The 16,946-nt window shown below is 46.3% G+C and overlaps 2 protein-coding genes across 2 annotated transcripts in view; both read right to left on the bottom strand.

Moving 5' to 3' along the window:
• The window catches only part of GDPD1 (glycerophosphodiester phosphodiesterase domain containing 1), a 16,351-nt gene extending 6,391 nt beyond the window's left edge, over window positions 1–9,960 (bottom strand). Inside the window, exons 1-5 of the mRNA XM_017821707.1 lie at window positions 9,728–9,960; window positions 5,490–5,532; window positions 1,960–2,095; window positions 1,266–1,311; window positions 601–719 (exon numbers count right to left, since the gene is read on the bottom strand). Coding sequence (XP_017677196.1) covers window positions 601–719; window positions 1,266–1,311; window positions 1,960–2,095; window positions 5,490–5,532; window positions 9,728–9,863 — 480 coding nt within the window. The 5' untranslated portion in view covers window positions 9,864–9,960. The remainder of the gene's footprint in view (window positions 1–600; window positions 720–1,265; window positions 1,312–1,959; window positions 2,096–5,489; window positions 5,533–9,727) is intronic.
• A 1,427-nt stretch (window positions 9,961–11,387) lies between these two features.
• Window positions 11,388–16,922, bottom strand: SMG8 (SMG8, nonsense mediated mRNA decay factor). Its single transcript, XM_017821681.1, has 4 exons — window positions 15,071–16,922; window positions 14,112–14,257; window positions 12,850–13,725; window positions 11,388–12,292 (listed from the first exon to the last, which is right to left on the bottom strand). Exons 1-4 carry the CDS (start codon window positions 16,920–16,922, stop codon window positions 12,095–12,097), a joined length of 3,072 nt encoding a protein of 1,023 aa, XP_017677170.1. The 3' UTR covers window positions 11,388–12,094.
• Window positions 16,923–16,946: the final 24 nt, after the last annotated feature.

The following is a 16,946-nucleotide window of genomic DNA, read 5'->3' as shown; positions in this document are numbered from 1 at the left end:
TTTATATCCATATATAGACAAAATATAATTTATATCCATATATTCATAAAAATATCATTTATATCCATATATTCATAAAAATATCATTTATATCCATATATTCATAAAAATATCATTCATATCCATATATTCATAAAAATATCATTTATATCCATATATTCATAAAAATATCATTTATATCCATATATTCATAAAAATATCATTTATATCCATATATTTATCAATAATTATATCCCTATATTTATAAAAATATAAATCTGCTCTGCTTGCTATTTTTCAACCATGCAAATCCTTACAAGAATGAGAGAGTTCTGGTCTCTCCCCCATCTTAGGATGGCTGTGATGCTTTGGTTGGAAATAAACAGGAGTTCAGGAGAACAGAAAAGAAAACCATCAATACCTACAAAAAACCCTAAAGAATTTAAAAAGAACCCCACTAGATAAAGAGGATCTGCTGCCACCAACTCCAAGAAACTCTTCTTTTGCCATGTCAGCATCCCCAGAGGTTGGACTCAGTGATGCCAGAGCTCTTTTCCAGCCCAGCTGAGTCTGTGGTTGTGTTTCATTCCCTCCCAGCCCAGCCCAGGTTTTTTCTGGTACCTTTTTGATCAGCACATTGTTGTTCATCTTGATGTCAATGTTGACAGGAGTTGTTGGGAATGCCTCAAACACCTCCTCCAGGAGGGGGATACGGTTGTCCTTCCCCTCACACTGACACTCTGGGGAAACAACACACTTGTCACTGCTCAGGCCACTTTTAATGAAAGCTGAGATGTCACAGCACTCCTTACCCTTAAAACTTTAAAAAGTATGAAGTTCCTGGGGTTATCACATTTTTAAACAACAAAAAAATTACTTTATTCGACTGAAATTATGACAAGCTCGTTTCCACAATGAAAATGCCCTGAGCACGTTGCATATTTAGCTTTTAACTTCATGAAATTCAGACGTTATTTAGCAACAGTAGGAGTGCAGGCAATGCTAAAATCCTGAAATAGCAAACACAGCCTCAGTTACCACACACCAAATGCAACGAGATTAATATGAAAAAACACCAAATGAGAACAAAATTTCCTTCTGAGCTTAAAGTCTTACCTACAGTAACTACTGTGCTGGTTTCTAAAGCTGGGATTGTATTTTAGTTTTAAAACCTACCAAGATGCTGACAGAAGAAAAAACACTTTTATACTACAAAATAGGAAACTGCCACACTATAAAACGGAAAATTAGTTACTGTAAATTGAACCAGCAAGAGATAAACTCACCTTTCTGAAATGTGACATCCAACTTGCAGAGATACCGTGGAAGTTCCTTAAAAATAAAGGGAAATGGAACAGTGATTCAAATGCAGGGATGTAACCATGACCTTCTCCAAAAAGACCAAAAAAACCTGTAATTCATAAGCCATTTATCTCTAAAGGCAAAAATACTACTTTTTTTAGTATCTTCTCACCAAAGAAGTGATTTAGTAGCAGCACATTCGGTATTACTTGAATTATTGGCCTTCTTAGATTTGTGTTACCTGCAGCTGAATAAGGCAAAACATTTCCAGATGCCTTCCTGAAAATTCTGAGAATTCCACTTAGACATCAGATGGAAAGTTCTGTAAGACAGAACTTTTACAAATGGGATCCATCTACCAGTTTTCCCAGTAAAAATCTGGTCACACCACGAGCAGCTTGTTGAGTTCCCTTGCTCTGCCATCAGAACAGGCCCAGCTCCAGGGAGCCACTCATCCCACCAGAGGGGTTCATCACCCTCTGGAATGTGCCAGGTTTGATCCTCTGACTGCACAGGGAGTTTGGTGAACTTTGGGTTGGTTTTGGCAAGACAAGGTGAATCCTGTCCTTTGGTTTTGGGGACCAGAGAGACACACACACACAAAACCTTCCTGCCCACCCCAGCCTCTCTACAAACTCATTTTTAAGCATCTCCCACCGCATTTTCTGCTCAACTCACAGAGTATTTGAGGTCAGAGATGTTGACATCCACTCCTGTGGATCTCTTCAGGTTCTCATCATGGGACACGACCACTTGCTCATCCTTAGTCAGGTGACAATCCAGCTCCAGCATGTCTGTTCCTAAGTTAACAGCACTGCAAGAAAACACACGTGTGCTTTGTCCACGTCCAAAGCCAACATGTCATTCCATAAACTGATCCCACTGGAAGCACTTCAGATGCTTTAGGATGCAATGGATCCTCACAAGCTTGCTTCAAACAACTCTGCTGCAGTGGGAAGCTGATGCATGAATAAATAATAAATCAAAGATGAGATTTGAACACGGGAGCTTTGGCTCCATCTTCCATAGGATTCAGCCTGTGGAAGCTGTGGATTGCAGCCTCAGGATTGAGAAACCTGCTCCTAAAGTATTCTTTCAGAATTTGGAGTGTGATGTTCATTAGTGGCAGCACATTTAGCACTGGAGGAAGTGAGCTGTTGTTTAAGAAAGTAATCAAATTTGTGGTAACAGAAACAACAAATGACAGGGATGTGAAAGCCTTTTTTTTTTTTTTTAAATTTGATTTCCATCCATTCCTGATTAATGTATCAGGAAATTAGCTGTAGGACTTTCAGGCTCTTGGCTTTTTTGGGTAGCAAAACAACCTTAAAAAATTATCACTTTAAAGAAAAAGTTTTAATTTAAATTTAAAGAGAAATGAACCACTAAAACATCCGGTCATATTTTTAAATAAAAACAGCTATTCCTGTTCCAATCCACTGCTTTGAGAAGTTCTAATCCAATCCCAAATCCACTCCACAGTAGCTTGGCTCACAGGAGGAGTAAAGCAAGCAGGGAAGTGGCAATAACACTGAGGAAAAATAAGCACAAGAAAGCTCACACTAGATCAGAAAAACTAAGCTTTACTGCAATGAGAAGGGAATGGCTCATTTAATTAGAAAAGATCCTCAGGAGGTGTCATTCCAGCAGACAGATAAAAGTCTGAACACTTCCTTCCAAACCCTGGGCTGTTCTTTTTATCCACCCATGGGCAAACCTGCAGCCCCTCTGAGCTGTGCCCACGTGGGACCCAAAGCTCTGTGACTTCAGTGACAGCCTTTTCCTTACGGGATTTATGGTCTCACAGGCCTTAAACATTCACAAATGCAATAAAAACCAACCAACCAAACAAACAAAAATCAGAACATACCCCCTTAAGTGTTTAACACAATTCCTGGTCCAGCTGGGATAATGATCAAGAGGAGGGTTGTCAAATTAAAACCAATTTGTGAATTGTTTTCCAGTGCTGCTAATTAAGAATCAGGAGAGGAACAAAATCCTGTTACATATGGAAGAATCACAGGCTGTTCTGGGTGATTTTTTTTTTTTTCCTCCTGAGGAAAAGCATCTCCAAATCTGCTGCAGGAGATCTGCCAAACTGGGAGAAGATGTTCCCATCTAGTACCACACATTATCATTTAACCAGCAAAATTTATTAGAAATATTAGGGCTTGAGAAAGGCAGGGCTGGTGGGAAAGAGGAGAACAACAACTTTCCTTGTTAACAAATTTGGGGATTTGCCAGGCCCTCGCTGCTAAAGCAGCTTCCTGAAGTGCTGAGCTTTTCCAGCTGGAAATCAGTTTGTTCTGCAGCTCTGTAATAACATGTCAAATCCACACTGCTCCAGAGAAGGCTCCACATTCAGAGCCTCATGTGGAGTCAGATCCAGCTGCTCCAGAACTCCAGTTGTGAAGGAGGCTCACATTTGCAAATTAGGATGAGAGTGCTCTTGCTTGAAATTAGTTATTTTAAAATCTAAAACCAGCACAAACTCATTTAAATGCAGTATAACATGATTACAGTGTCGTGTGTCCCCCCCCTCAAAAAATAAAAAAATCTACCAGGCATTTTATCATGCAAAACCATAAATATAGTGTCTCTGGTACAAGAAGCTTTTATTTGATTTCCAGGATATTTGTAAATTAAGCTAATATAGAACTGGAAATTGCCAATAAGGCCTCCTCCCCCCATACACTTTGTTTCTAGACTACTAAAATAACTTCTTCATTATCATGCAACAGTATTAGATAATCTCTAATCACTGTTAAAGTGCAAATAGCATAAATAAAGCTCTTATCAGTACTTAGATGACTGTCATTAAGGCAAAACCAAGGGCTGCAGACTCATATTCTCTTCTACAGCAATAGCCAAATCTTCCTGCTTGTCCAAACCTGCAGGAGCAGCTCCTGCAGACACACCCTGTTTGTATTCACGTAAAATCCGATGGATTATAAATTCATCAGTTCCCACCAGCCCTCTGAGCCAACCAGGATAATTTTCCACCATCCAGATCAGTGATTTTCCACCCCATTCCTTTTACTTGTGGAGATGGGAATGAGCAGATGGGAAGGACAAAGGTTTTGCCCCTTCACAGAGGGAGCCAGAATTTCTACTGCCTAAGACAAAGAAATTGCTCTGACTGCTTGTCTGGCTCTGAACTTTGCTATTGGCACCTGTGATGAGTTCAAAAACTGGACCTCAAAGCATTTGTTACACTACAGCTATAAAACAATTAAAGTGATCAGAAGAGAGTCAGATAAAAGCCTGTATTATCACATAGACTCCTAGCACAATCCTTGCTCCAAGCACTCCAGCTTATTTCTGGGAATGAAATAAAAGTAATTAAAGTGTAACTTCCCTTGCAAGAGCCCTTCATGTAAAGAACCAGCATGATATTAAATGAAAATTAAGAAATGGTTAAAAAAAAGGAAGAAGCACTTCCCAGAAAGGCTGGTAGCAGGCTTGAAGAAAGGCAGGCCAGCAGGAAAAAAAGAAAACCACACAAAACTATGCTGGGCTTCCATGGAGATAGAAAAATAGTGCAGCACTTTCTTTTCTTTGGTTGGGAGAGCTGGCACTCCTCAGGCTGCAGGGAAACAGCAAACTGATGAGGCCACTTAGCACAAAGCAAATTATAAAAACCCAAAGACAACAAAGAGAAGCCCACATAATTTTGTCCCTTCTCATTAGCAGCTGGAGTTTGAGATATGCTCCTTTTTCAAATGCCTTTGAGAACCTTATTAGAATTCACTGCTTAAATGCTGGAGGCTTAAAAGGCTTTCTGGTACCAACCCCATTTTAAACCCCTGGGTAAGAGGCTTTCACACATTGCATGACTGAAGTGTATGCAGGGGAAAAAAACATGAGATTTTTAGCTTTATAATGATAAATAAACTAACAGGAGTAATCACCATTAAACACAGAAGCAGCATTGTTTCCTGTTTTATGAGCTAGCACAGGAGATCAGGCCCCAGGGGTTCTATTTCCATTTGTTCTCGTGTACAGATCCTAATTTGTGGTATCCCAACTCCTCCTGGTTTAAATGGATGTTTGGCAATCCACAGGAGTCATCCAAAGGAGAGATGGCTTTCAGAAATAGGACACTGCCCCCCAAAGAGCTGATGGAAGTCCCACCTTCCTTGATTGCTTCACTCACTAAAGACACTGAGAACACCTAATTTAGGATTAGAGCTTCCTTTTGTACTCACTGGTGAAAGGCTGCCATTGTGTTTTCCAGGTTCTCTCCAGCACCTACAGAAATAACAGAAATAAAACATGTATAAAATCCTTTTCCTCCCCTCCACCCCACTGAAAATAAATTTTAAAAACAAATGGATTTTAAACATGTATATATTTTAAGGCAATATTTGGAGGAATGAGTCAGAAATCCCCGTTGCCACCAACCTACTGGAGAGACAGGACCTTCTCAAGGTAAAACAATTAAAAACAGAAAAAAAAAAAAAAGATAACTTAGTTTGGATTTGTGTGACACTTTGAAAATACAAAACAAAGTGTTTGTTTTACCAGAGGTTCTTCCTCAAAGCCACTGTATTTGCCTGGGACAATGTGCTCCACAGTACATGCAAAAAGTCTATTTGAGAGTTGATGGGAGGAGTAACAGGAGGAAAAAAACTACAAAAAAAAAGCACCCAAGCCACTCTAAAGCTGATACTCCCTTAATGTATAACCCAGCTGATGCTCAGAGGTGACAACCTCTTTTTTTCAGTGCAAGGATATTCCCCAAACAGCACAAATCTGTCAATAAAGGTTTCTGCTGCTGGCAAAGGGAGATCTCCCACAGGAGGAATATGAAACACATCAACTGTTAATAAATGAAAGGACAGACAAATAAAGTTCTCTCTCAGGCAGGAGTAAACTCTGCAACTCCTGAGCCATCATTCTCTGCCTAAAAATCCTTATCAATCAGCCTGATTAGGGACTGGAAAAGGTTGTGCCTTCTCCCTTCCTCAGAAAATTGGCAGTATTATAGACTGAAAAACAAAACCTCAGGAGGATACATGTGCTGATGAGGATATCTATGCAAATTTTAACTGCTCTTTGACAGTAATGAATGACAGACTCTGTAAACAGCAATTACAAAAGCTCCAATTAAGGCCTTGCCTATTAACAAGACCTCACCAGGACATACTTACCCAAGCCTGTGCTCAGTTACTCAATGAAAGCAATGCACAACCAGCAATTTAAAATTGTTGTTCTCAGGTGAGCTCCCATTGGGAGGTTTACAAAATGAAAGATTTGAACTCAGAACATAAAGGCAAAATCTGCAGGGTTTAACATAAAACAATATGGTAAATCCACAACAGCTTCTGTGGTTAGACATTCACCAATATTTTGTGCAATTTGATTGCAGAATTAGGAATTGTTCTGGGATAGAGAAGAACACAAAAACCTCATGGTATCCATGTGCTGATTGCCCCAAAGATGGGAAAGCCCTGCACAGGCCCTGGATGCTTAGTTACCAATTAACTGCAATAATAATAGAGGTGTTTAGATAACTTATCAACTGTGGTAATACAGCCCCTACATCCTGAATTCTAAGAGAGGGAGGGAAAAAACCCGAGTCAGTCTTCAGTTTGTGAACAAAAGAATAATATCCTAACATTCCTGGGCAGAAGTTTTCCAAAAATAAAACCTGAAGTGACTGATGTAACAAGTCACATGTGAGGGAGGTAGGTCTGGTGACTCAAAGGCCTGACTTGGGTCACTGAGGGGAAATGAGGAACAAAGTTGAGACATCAGCTGGAACAGGAATTCTAGATCAGCAAAGTGGCTTTCACAAACCACACCCAGCAGGAGGAACTCCACAACCCAGGGATGTGATGGACTAAATCACCTTCTATCCTGGGCTGACCAAAGGGCTTCTGACACTTCCTCAGTTGCACCTCCAGATCCCCGTGCTGTCACATTCCCAGAGAGGAACCGACCTTCCCCAGCATCCCGTGAGCCAGAATGGGAACATCCACTGCCATATTCCCACTCTGAAAGCACCACCATGGCCAAAGAGGGAGTCAACATCCTGCACTGGCTCAAGGAGATGACCCTCAGAGGTTTTTGGGGTTTTCCCCCACAGGAGCCTGTTAGGAAGAACACTGCCAGCAGGTCAAGGGAGGTGATTGTTCCCCTCTGCTCACACACCTGGAGGGATGTGTCCAGTTCTGGGCTCCAAAGTGCAAGGCACCCATGGATCTACTGGAAAAAATCCAGAGAAGGGCTGTGAGAATTAAGGGGTGATTCTTGTGTACAACGAGAGGCTGAAGGGGGTGGAATTGTTTTGCTCTGTTTGGAAAACAGAGGCCAGGAAGGATCCTACGATGTCTAAATACCGGATGGGAGGGAGTAAAGACAACTGAGCCAAACTCCTCTTGGTGGTGCCCAGGGAAAGGACAAGAGGAATGGGAACAACTTAAAATACAGGAATTTCAGTTTATAAACATAAGAAAAAAACCCTTTTTATTGCAAGGGTGATCAAACTCTGGAAGAGGCTGCCCAGAGAGGTTGTGGAGCCTCCACCCCTGGATGTACTCAAATCCTAACTGGACCAGGTCCTGGTCCACCTGCTCTGGTCAGACAAGATCATCTCCAGAGGTCCCTTCCAACCTCGACCATTCTGTGTAAAAATCATAATCCTACCCTGTCTCAAAGACCCTTCAACCCAGGGCTGCTGGCACTGACAGAGGACTCTAACACAGAATATCAAGACTTAATTATTGTTCTCAGAAATGACTGATTTTAAAATGATGCAGAAGTAAAGAAATAATTGAGGGACGATTCCACTGATGAGCTATGAAATAAGAAAGTACTTGCACAAAGAAGTGAGTGAAATCAAAACCCTCAGACTTAAAATACCTCACGTGCAAGGTTTCATCTCAGAGAGGAAAAAGCCGGACAAGTTAAGTGTTATCTTGATCTCCCAAGTTAATTGGAGTAATGCAATGGGAAACCTGACACTGCTTCTAAAGCTACAGCATGACTAGAGCCTGAGGAGAACTTAAGTCCCACAGGAATTTATATTACAGGGTAAACACCCCAGAGAGTAAAGAGCAGGTGATCTCCAGCCTGGGCCAAGAGCTGCTGAGATGTTCAGGGCTGTGCTCCTGCCTCGGGTGGATTTCAAAGGATACATGTGGACGCAGAACAGCCCACAGACCGTGGACTTTGCCTCTGAGTGCCTAAGGAATAATCCCCCCTTAAGTAAGTAAGGCTTTCCTGTTGTTCTAATGGAGCTTAGAGCAACTGGCCCAAACAGTTGCATTGGAGGCTTAGGGTTGTGTATCTTAACTAAGGGCCTTGCAAGGAAGTGAGAAGAGAGGATTAAGGAGATCATTCCACGTCCCAACAAAGTCGCCTGCAAGTTTTTTACCGCTTGCAAATCACACAAACAAAGAGGTAACACTCGAAATTAAGAACTTTGTTGCTTGAAGGAAAGCACATACCTACCAAGAAACAAACAATATATGTATTCCACACCAAAAGGTGCATTTTATGCTATATTTGAAGACTATAAAGAAACTTAAACTGCTGTATAAATAAAAGGAAAGAAATGCCAGTAATAAAAACTATAAAGATCAACTCTAGTTTTTGTATTGTAATGATTCCAGGCAGAGCATTAGTTAAGGACCATTGTCTAGAACTGTGATCAACCCTTGCATAAACTGGCTCAGGGTATGGTATTGAAAACTGTTTAACTCAGCCTACCTCCCCCAGAATATAAAAAAATATTTACTAGACAACTGACTATTTCCACAGATTGAATGAGGCAGCAGAGAAAAGCACAGAACTGATCTTCACTTTTTTTTCCTCCCAGTGCTTCGGAAAAGGTGGAAGAAACTTTAAAAACCTGACTTAGCTATTGTAGACAGAAGCAGCGAGCCAACCCACAAGGCCTTGGCACAAGGAGGGGACAAGACTCTCAAACTGGATCGGTTTTACCAGGGTACTGAAATAGTCACTGCCTGTAATGCCAAGGGGGGCAAGAACAGAGTCACAGCAAATCGTGTTTCTCCTGAAAAGCAGAGAGCAAAGCAAACAGGAGGTCGGAGGAAAGAAAATTGATCTTTTGCACCTCATCCAAGGCACAGCCAGAGGTGTCTCTCGTTAGGGAGAGAGACAGCAGAATACAGACTCGTTAGAATTAAAAATATACACGTTCGAGAGGGGAACAAAGCGAAACAAAGCTGATTTCGGCCGGCGCCGTTTGACTTCGGAGATTAATTCGATGTTGAGACGAAGCGGTGGTCAGCAGGTGGCACCTAAAATTAGGCTGCGGGAGGAAGGTTTAAAGGGAGCCCCGCTGCGAGCCACGGGCACAGGGGCCGGGGAGGGAGAGAGCAGCATCCCGGGAATGTGGGGAGCACCGCCCGGGGGCCGCGGAGCCCTGAGGAGCGGGAAGGGTTCCCTCCCCTCGCCCTCCATCCCCCTCACTCACCGCCGCGGTGCGAGATGTGCCGGCAGCGAAAGCGCTGCCGCTTGGGCCGGTGGAGCAGCCCCGGGCACTTGAGGAGGAGCGCGGAGGTGAGGACGTATCCGCCCAGCGTGGAGAGCACGTAGAGCGTGGCCGACATCCTGCGGCTCTGGTCGGTTGCCCCCGTCCGTGTCCCGGTCGCCGCCCGGCGCCGCTGCGGGACCCGCAGGCTCTGAGGGAGCGGGAGCCGCTGAGGGAGCGGAGCCTCTGCGCCCGCGCAGCGGGGACGGCGGAGAGCGCAGGCGCGGTGCGCGCCGGGCCGTGAGGCGGGAGCGCTCCCCTCAGCCACCGGCGGCTCTTATCAGAAACCGCTTCGCCAAGCGCCGCGGGCAGTTCTTGTTTAAATTAGATTAACGCGCTTTAATTTCCCCGTCTCGCCGTCCCCGGCGGTGCCCTCCCGCTGGGCAGGTGGAGGGATGTGTTTTTTCCACGCCCAGCGCCCGCCTGGCGGGCCCGGACCGTCGCTGTCAAAAAAACCCCCACTTGGCAAATGGTGTGGGCAGTTCTCAGTTACACGCTTCAATTTCCCACCTCGCTGCCGCTGCTCCCTCCTCGCAGGCGGAGGGATGTGATTTCCCCACCCAGCCCCTCAGAGATGTCGTATTCCAAACAGGAGGGGTGCATTTTCCCCACTCAGCCCCTCAGAGATCATAGAACGGTTTATGTGGGAAGGGATCTCTGAACATCATCTAGTCCAACCCCTAATGTATTCCCCACGGGAGGGATGCATTTCCCACGCCCAGCCCCTCAGAGATGTTTTATTCCAAACAGGAGGGATGTGTTTTTCCCCACCCCAGTCTCTCAGAGGTGTCATATTCCAGACAGGAGGGGTGCGCTTTCCCCACCCAGCCCCTCAGAAATCACGGAATCATAGAACGGTTTGGGTTGGAAGGAACCTTCACAGATTATCCAGCCCAACCCCTAATGTCGTATTCTGAACGGGAGGGATGGGTTTTCCCGACCCAGCCCCTCAGAGTTGTCCTATTCAGAATGCGAAGGATACGATTCCCTCACCCAGCCCCTCAGAGATCATGGAATCATAGAATGGTTTGGGTAGGAAGGGATCTCTAAACATCATCTAGTTCAACCCCTAATGGCACAGTCCTAACGGGAGGGAAGCATTTCCCACACCCAGCCCCTCAAATATGTCATATTCTGAGTGGGAGGGATGCGTTTTCCCCACCCAACCCCTCAGAGATGCCATATTCCAAATGAAGGGATGCATTTTCCACACTCGGCTCCTCAGAGATTTCATATTCCAAATGGGAGGGATGCATTTCCCACACCCAGCCCCTCAGAGATGTCATCTTCCAAGCAGAAACCAGGTCTCGAATCCGGTCATGCAGTATAATTATTGTACTATAGCAAACTGGCAAATTAAATTTTGTGCACATGCTAATTAGAAACAAATATTCTAGAAATTAAATTAGGTCTCAGCACACAGGCGCTGTCGCTAGTACATCTTACCTCGGCAAAAGTTACAAGTTGATTTACTGTGGCTAATTTTTTGGCACCAACAGCCACAGTGATGTTCACAGGATTTAAGTTACCCTTCAATACATCATGTAGTGTTCTACAATTAACCAAACTCCCTCAATTTGAGGTTCAAACTGGACCAAACCCATCCTTTTAGCAACCAAAAGTCTGTTTAATCACTACAAGTCAGGCTATAGAGACAATTAAGCTGCAGTTTTTATAGAGAACCAGCTTATTTACCTCTGCATTTTCCAAAAATTTACAAGCAGGTTCAGTTTCCAAAGAGATCTGTTAATCCAAAATATGAAATTAAGTTGGCCTTTTAACAAAATCTAATTGATGAATACAAATAGTGCAAGATATTTCAACTTGATATAGGTAAGTGGTTTCTGGCTGTTAGTACACATCAGAACTGCAGTACCTTTTTTTAAAGACAAATTATTTCTCCCGTTATCACATTAAAAGCATCCATTGCCTGCATACAAATAGCTTGTTTAGAAGAAGAGAAAAATTCTGCTCATCATTGACTCAATATGACACAGGAAGCTCTTGATTTCAGGCAATGCTAATTTTTAAACATCCCTAAGTATTTAGGATGGGGAAAAGCACTATCATCAAAACATCTAGTAATACAGGATCAGTACTTTATGAAAACCAGCATTTATTTTTTACATATGAAAACTTAATAAATGGAAAATTTACACGTATCAGACTTTCTTTTCAGTCTGTGTTCCAGCGAGATACAGTGGGGCTTCACACGATCGCAGTGACACCTCTTGGGCAACACGAACCAAAATCCAGGAATTGGACTGAAGATGGTCTTTTTAACCTAAAACAAATCTACCAGGACAACTCTTATTGTGTAACTGCTTTCAGTATTCCCCGGAGAACTTTGTAGCTCATCAACTGTTGGCTTTCTTTGGGAGGAAAGCAGGGTCCACGTTCCGTCACGTAGGCGTAAGGAAACCTGAGCACCCACAGTCCATCAGAGGGAAGGGTAATTTCCTGCTTCTCAGGGTAAAATACAGGACAGGGTGGTGGCCCTGGCTGAACCTAAAATCAAAAGGAAGCGTGAGTAGATAATCAAACATCATTACTACCTTAAACAGTAAAAAAGTGCAAATGGAGTTTTTCTCCATGTTTTAAATACGTATTTGAAAACAGTTAAAAAAAACCCCAACACTTTTTCACCTCCCGAATTCAAACTAATAATAATTAATCTCAGCCATGAGTCACTGCTTTTTCTCCATGACATTTAAAATGATAAATTCATCCTTACACAGTCATTACTCACTTGTTATCTTCTTTTTTTAAAAAAAAGCCATCATTACAGTAGGGAATGCCAACAACTCATCTTTGATAAAACACTTTCTTTAAACTTACTTCATGCAAAATATAAAGCTGGCATAAGCCAATCTTGAACTTTAAAAACTTAAGTTTAAAACAGATAATTTTGGTCTTTTCTGCCCTAGAGAACTTGGCTGAAGTTGGTTTGAATTGGAGTTTCTTGACACCGTTTCCCTGTCACCCTCACGCCTCCCAGTCCTGCATCAGTGCTGCCACAGCCACCCCTGCCTCTGCTGTTCCCAGATTCCCTCTTCCATCCTTACCTGAGGCGTTAACGTGATCTGCAGTGGAGCATCAGGAACCACCACAAAGAGCCTCATGAACTGGGCGTAGTGTGGCTTGAGGCCTCGCCCCTGGGTGGAGGACAGGATGTACAGCGGCATGTCGGAATTGAGGGCTTTGATGGCAGATTCCTTTGGCCCCCCTCCCATCACCTTCATGACTTTATCGGGCCCCGAACACATGAACCTCCTCCCACGGGCATCTTCGTACTCAAACCCCACGAAAGCTCGGGCGATGTCGTCTCTCCGCCTCCCTCTTCCCATCACAACCGCGCTCCTTTTTCCAGGAACGGCCTTGTTGGGTGCAGGCCAGGAATTGGTATCCAAGTCTCCTTCATCTTCGGTTCTCGTCCTGATGACGATGTCCCAAGGCATTAAATAGTTTGTTCCCGGGATAAAGCCTTGTTGATCTAAACCAGTGTGGAAGTTATAAGCCTTAGCAGGCCCCAGCTTAACCAGTGACCAGCTGGAGAACTTGGGCAGGAGGCCTTTGGGGCAGTTGGAATGGAGCATCCCGGGGAGGTACTCGACAGTGGACGCCTGGCGATCCACCAGGCTCGGCCTCTTCTCACTTTTGGAGTCCCCGCTCTGGCCGTGACTCTCTGCATTGTCCCCTCCACCCTGGGCATCGGGGGGGTAAGTGCCCAGGCTGCCCGTGGACTGGCCCAGGCTGAGGGCTAAGCTCAGGCCTGTGCTCTCTCCCTGAGTCTGAGGTTCTTTCTCTTTAAGTTTCTCAATCTCGCCCTCTGGAGGGGCAGGCGAGGACTCATCCCGAGCAGGCGCCGGATCAGGTGTGCTCGGCTGAAATATGGGAAAGTTGATGTGCTCCAGTTTCCCACAGCACTTTTCTTCCAGTAGCTACGAGAAAGAAAATGTGGTTAACTACACCCCTTCTCACCCCTGAGATCAGGGAGTTCAAAGCCACAACATTCAGCAGCTACAAATAAGATTCAAGAGGTTTGAGCTATGTGAGAACCAAAACAGTGACGGGTATGTGACCCACAGCCCTGATTATTTAAAATCCACGTGAAACAACACACTCAAAGTGTAAATAGGTGTGTAAACAGGTGCTCCTGTGTGTGTGCACTGGTGAGGACTGGAACTGCCCACTCTGCTCAGACAATTTCTGCTCCCAGAAACATCTTCCCCAAGCAACAAGGTGAAAAGGTTAAGAGGAAACTCGTGGTCTCTTCAGAATACAGACTCTGCTGATGAAACAAAAGCAACAACAGACCTACAGTTACCTGGTAAAAGTCATAATTAGCTGCTTTGATATCAAAGGGGTCCTCCCGAGGAGCTTGTTTCCTTCCACAGTTACAGGCCCCAGTGGAACGAGCCCGGCTGTTGTGGTACAGGATGGGAGGATTTCTGTCTGCTTCTGGCTTTTCCCCTAAAAGCAAAAAAATCAATCAAACCCTGGGTAAATTGCTCACCATTTCTAGAGATTAATTCCCTTCACCCTCTGCTTCCTCCTTGTTAATACACACACATAAAATGATTTGCCAGCAGCTTGTCAAGCAATTCCTCCCTTTCCCCCTTTTAACACAAAGTTCCAGTGGAGGTTATACCACTAAACTGAATCTTGTTTTTACAACTTCTTCCTAAAAGGCTCAAAGTTCTTCTGCCTGCAATAAACACACATCAGGCAGTTTGACTCCTTGATTGCCATCAACCAAGTTATTTAAAACAAATGGGGGCACTTATTGCTTCCTAGAGAAAGTTTGTTCTCTTACACACCACTTATTAGAAGGACTTCAGTGTGATGCTTCTAATTAGCAAGACAAAATCAGAGTGACCACTAAAATTAGAGTTACTAAAACTAGAGTGACCACTAATTTAGAGTTGCTAAAATTAGAGTTACTACTAAAATCAAAGTCCACTGACAGTGGACTGTATGGCTCCCAAATGTCATTAATTTCCTAATGTTTGGCTCCCAAGCATTATTCAACATAAGGGAAACCTACACAACAGCTGTGCTATAATCCCACTGTACAAAGATGATCACGGAATCACTGAGGTTGGAAAAGACCTCTGAGATCACTGAATCCAACCTTTGTCCCATCACCACCTTGCAACTAGACCAGAGCACTCAGTGCCACGTGCAAGCTACAAACTTTCACCTTCCTTAACGTGCCAGAGTCGGTGTTTTTAAAGCAGATACAGAACTAAACCATGAAACCCAACCACAAGTGAGCATCTCTACCTGCTTTTGGGAGCAGATGGAACTTGTGCACGCAGTGCTGGTCCGTCAGGCTCCGCTCCTCGCAGAGCTGGTGCCCGTTGCTCCAGAACTTGTAGCAGTCCTCGTTGAGCTGCATGGCGTACTTGTGGAAGGCTGGGCCCCGGGCGTGCTGGCTGTACACCCGCAGAGCCTGGGCCAGCTGGTTCTTGTGCACTGTCATGGTGTAATTGTGGGGCAGGTTGGACTGGTAGGCGCTGTGGGCCATGGGCAGAGCCTTCTGGCAACGGTTTTCTGAGAACTTGGTGTCTATGTCTAAATAGCCTTCCAAGACTTTGATGCTGCTCATGATCTTGGAGCTCAGCTCCCCAGAGGTCGGGTCGTCGTCTTTGCCCTCGATGGTCACCTCGTACAGTTTCAAAGCTGCAGCGACCCACTTCTGGTAGGTCGGGAGCTCGAAGTGGGAGGGCTGCGGGTTCCTCCCCACGCTGTCATCGAAGCCCTTCTTGCTGAGCACCAGCTCCACATGCTGCCACAAGAACTCCTTGAGGGTGCAGTCCACGAGCTGCCCAGAGGAGCTGGAGCTGGAGCTGCTGCTCTCTGCGTGGAAGGAGAGCTGCTGCCGGCCGTGCCGCATCATCTGGTACCTCCTGGGCCCCGACAGCGTGGGAGTCAGCAGCGAGTCGGTCTCCCTCATGGTGCAGTTGCTCCTGAGCTGGTCGAGAAGCATGGCCACCGGGTCATCTCCATCCTGGGGGCCCCCAGCCACGATGTACACGAAAGCCTGGTTGGCAGGCACGGTGAACAGGCAGTTGATGCTCTGGTTGGTGAGCACCCTGCTCTTGCGGAAGATGCGGTAGATCTGATCCTCCAGAGCGTGCTGCAGCCTCCTCTTGGGGGAGTGCTTCTTGGGGGGTGGCTTTTCCAGGTGACCGCAGGGGTCCTGGCCCCTGCTGGGGAGGGGATCCACCTTCAGAGCCCCATTGAGCTGGAAGAGGAAGAGGAGGCGCGGAGGGCACGGCCTGCAGTTGAGCTTCCACTCCTTGCCCACCGGGCAGTCCTTGATGGCAGCCTTGAGGGAGGGCAGCACCTTCTGCCGCAGCCCGTCCAGCGCCCTGAACACGCGGTCGTAGGTGATGTCGAAGGAGCAGGTGGGATGCACCAGCAGCAGGATGTGGCACACGGAGAACAGGTAGAGGAGGCTCAGGCAGTGCAGCTTCTCCTGGTGCTTCCAGAACTCGTGGGCCTCGGCGTGGGGCAGCGGGGCCGGGCCTCCCGAGGGGTGTCCGGGCCCAGCCTCCCTGTTCTCGGCCGCGGTGAGGTCCCCGCAGGCGCGGAGCAGCTGCGGCGTGTCGCAGATGGAGGTGAGCACCAGGTACAGCACGCGGCTCTCCTGGCTGTAGTACGCCTGCAGCTGGTTGTAGTCCTTGCTCGCCGGGTCACCCTCGGACCCCGCCGCACCGTCCGCCGGCTCGGGATCCTCCTCGGGGAACAGCGGGAAGACCTGCCGGTCGCACACGGTGCTCACCAGGGCCTCCTTCTCGGAGCAGAGCTGCAGCGCCGTCTTGCCGAAGATGCCCACCACGCACACCTCCTCCTCGCCGCCCGCCGCGCCGCCCGCCTCGGCCGCCAGCAGCAGGTCCCGCAGGCTCATGGGCCCCACGGCCGAGCCCATGGCCCCGGGGGCACCGCCCGGCAGCGGCATCCCCCGGATCCAGTCCCACTCCCGCTCCCGCCCGGAAGCGGCGGAGCCCCGGCCCCGCTCCCGGCCCCGCGCATGGGCGGCCCCGCCCCGGGGATGCGGCTCGGGGAGGGAACGGCTGAGAACGGGGTGGAGACAGCGGGAGAGGGGGACGCGGAGGGTTGGACAGCACATCGTCCACCCTGGACAGCTCTGGTC

The sequence above is a fragment of the Lepidothrix coronata genome, unplaced genomic scaffold, assembly GCF_001604755.1.
Source record: "Lepidothrix coronata isolate B3197 unplaced genomic scaffold, Lepidothrix_coronata-1.0 Scaffold91, whole genome shotgun sequence".
Classification (NCBI taxonomy): domain Eukaryota; kingdom Metazoa; phylum Chordata; class Aves; order Passeriformes; family Pipridae; genus Lepidothrix; species Lepidothrix coronata.
Note: the sequence above shows the minus strand (reverse complement) of the source record. Positions and strands in the feature narration are given on the sequence as shown.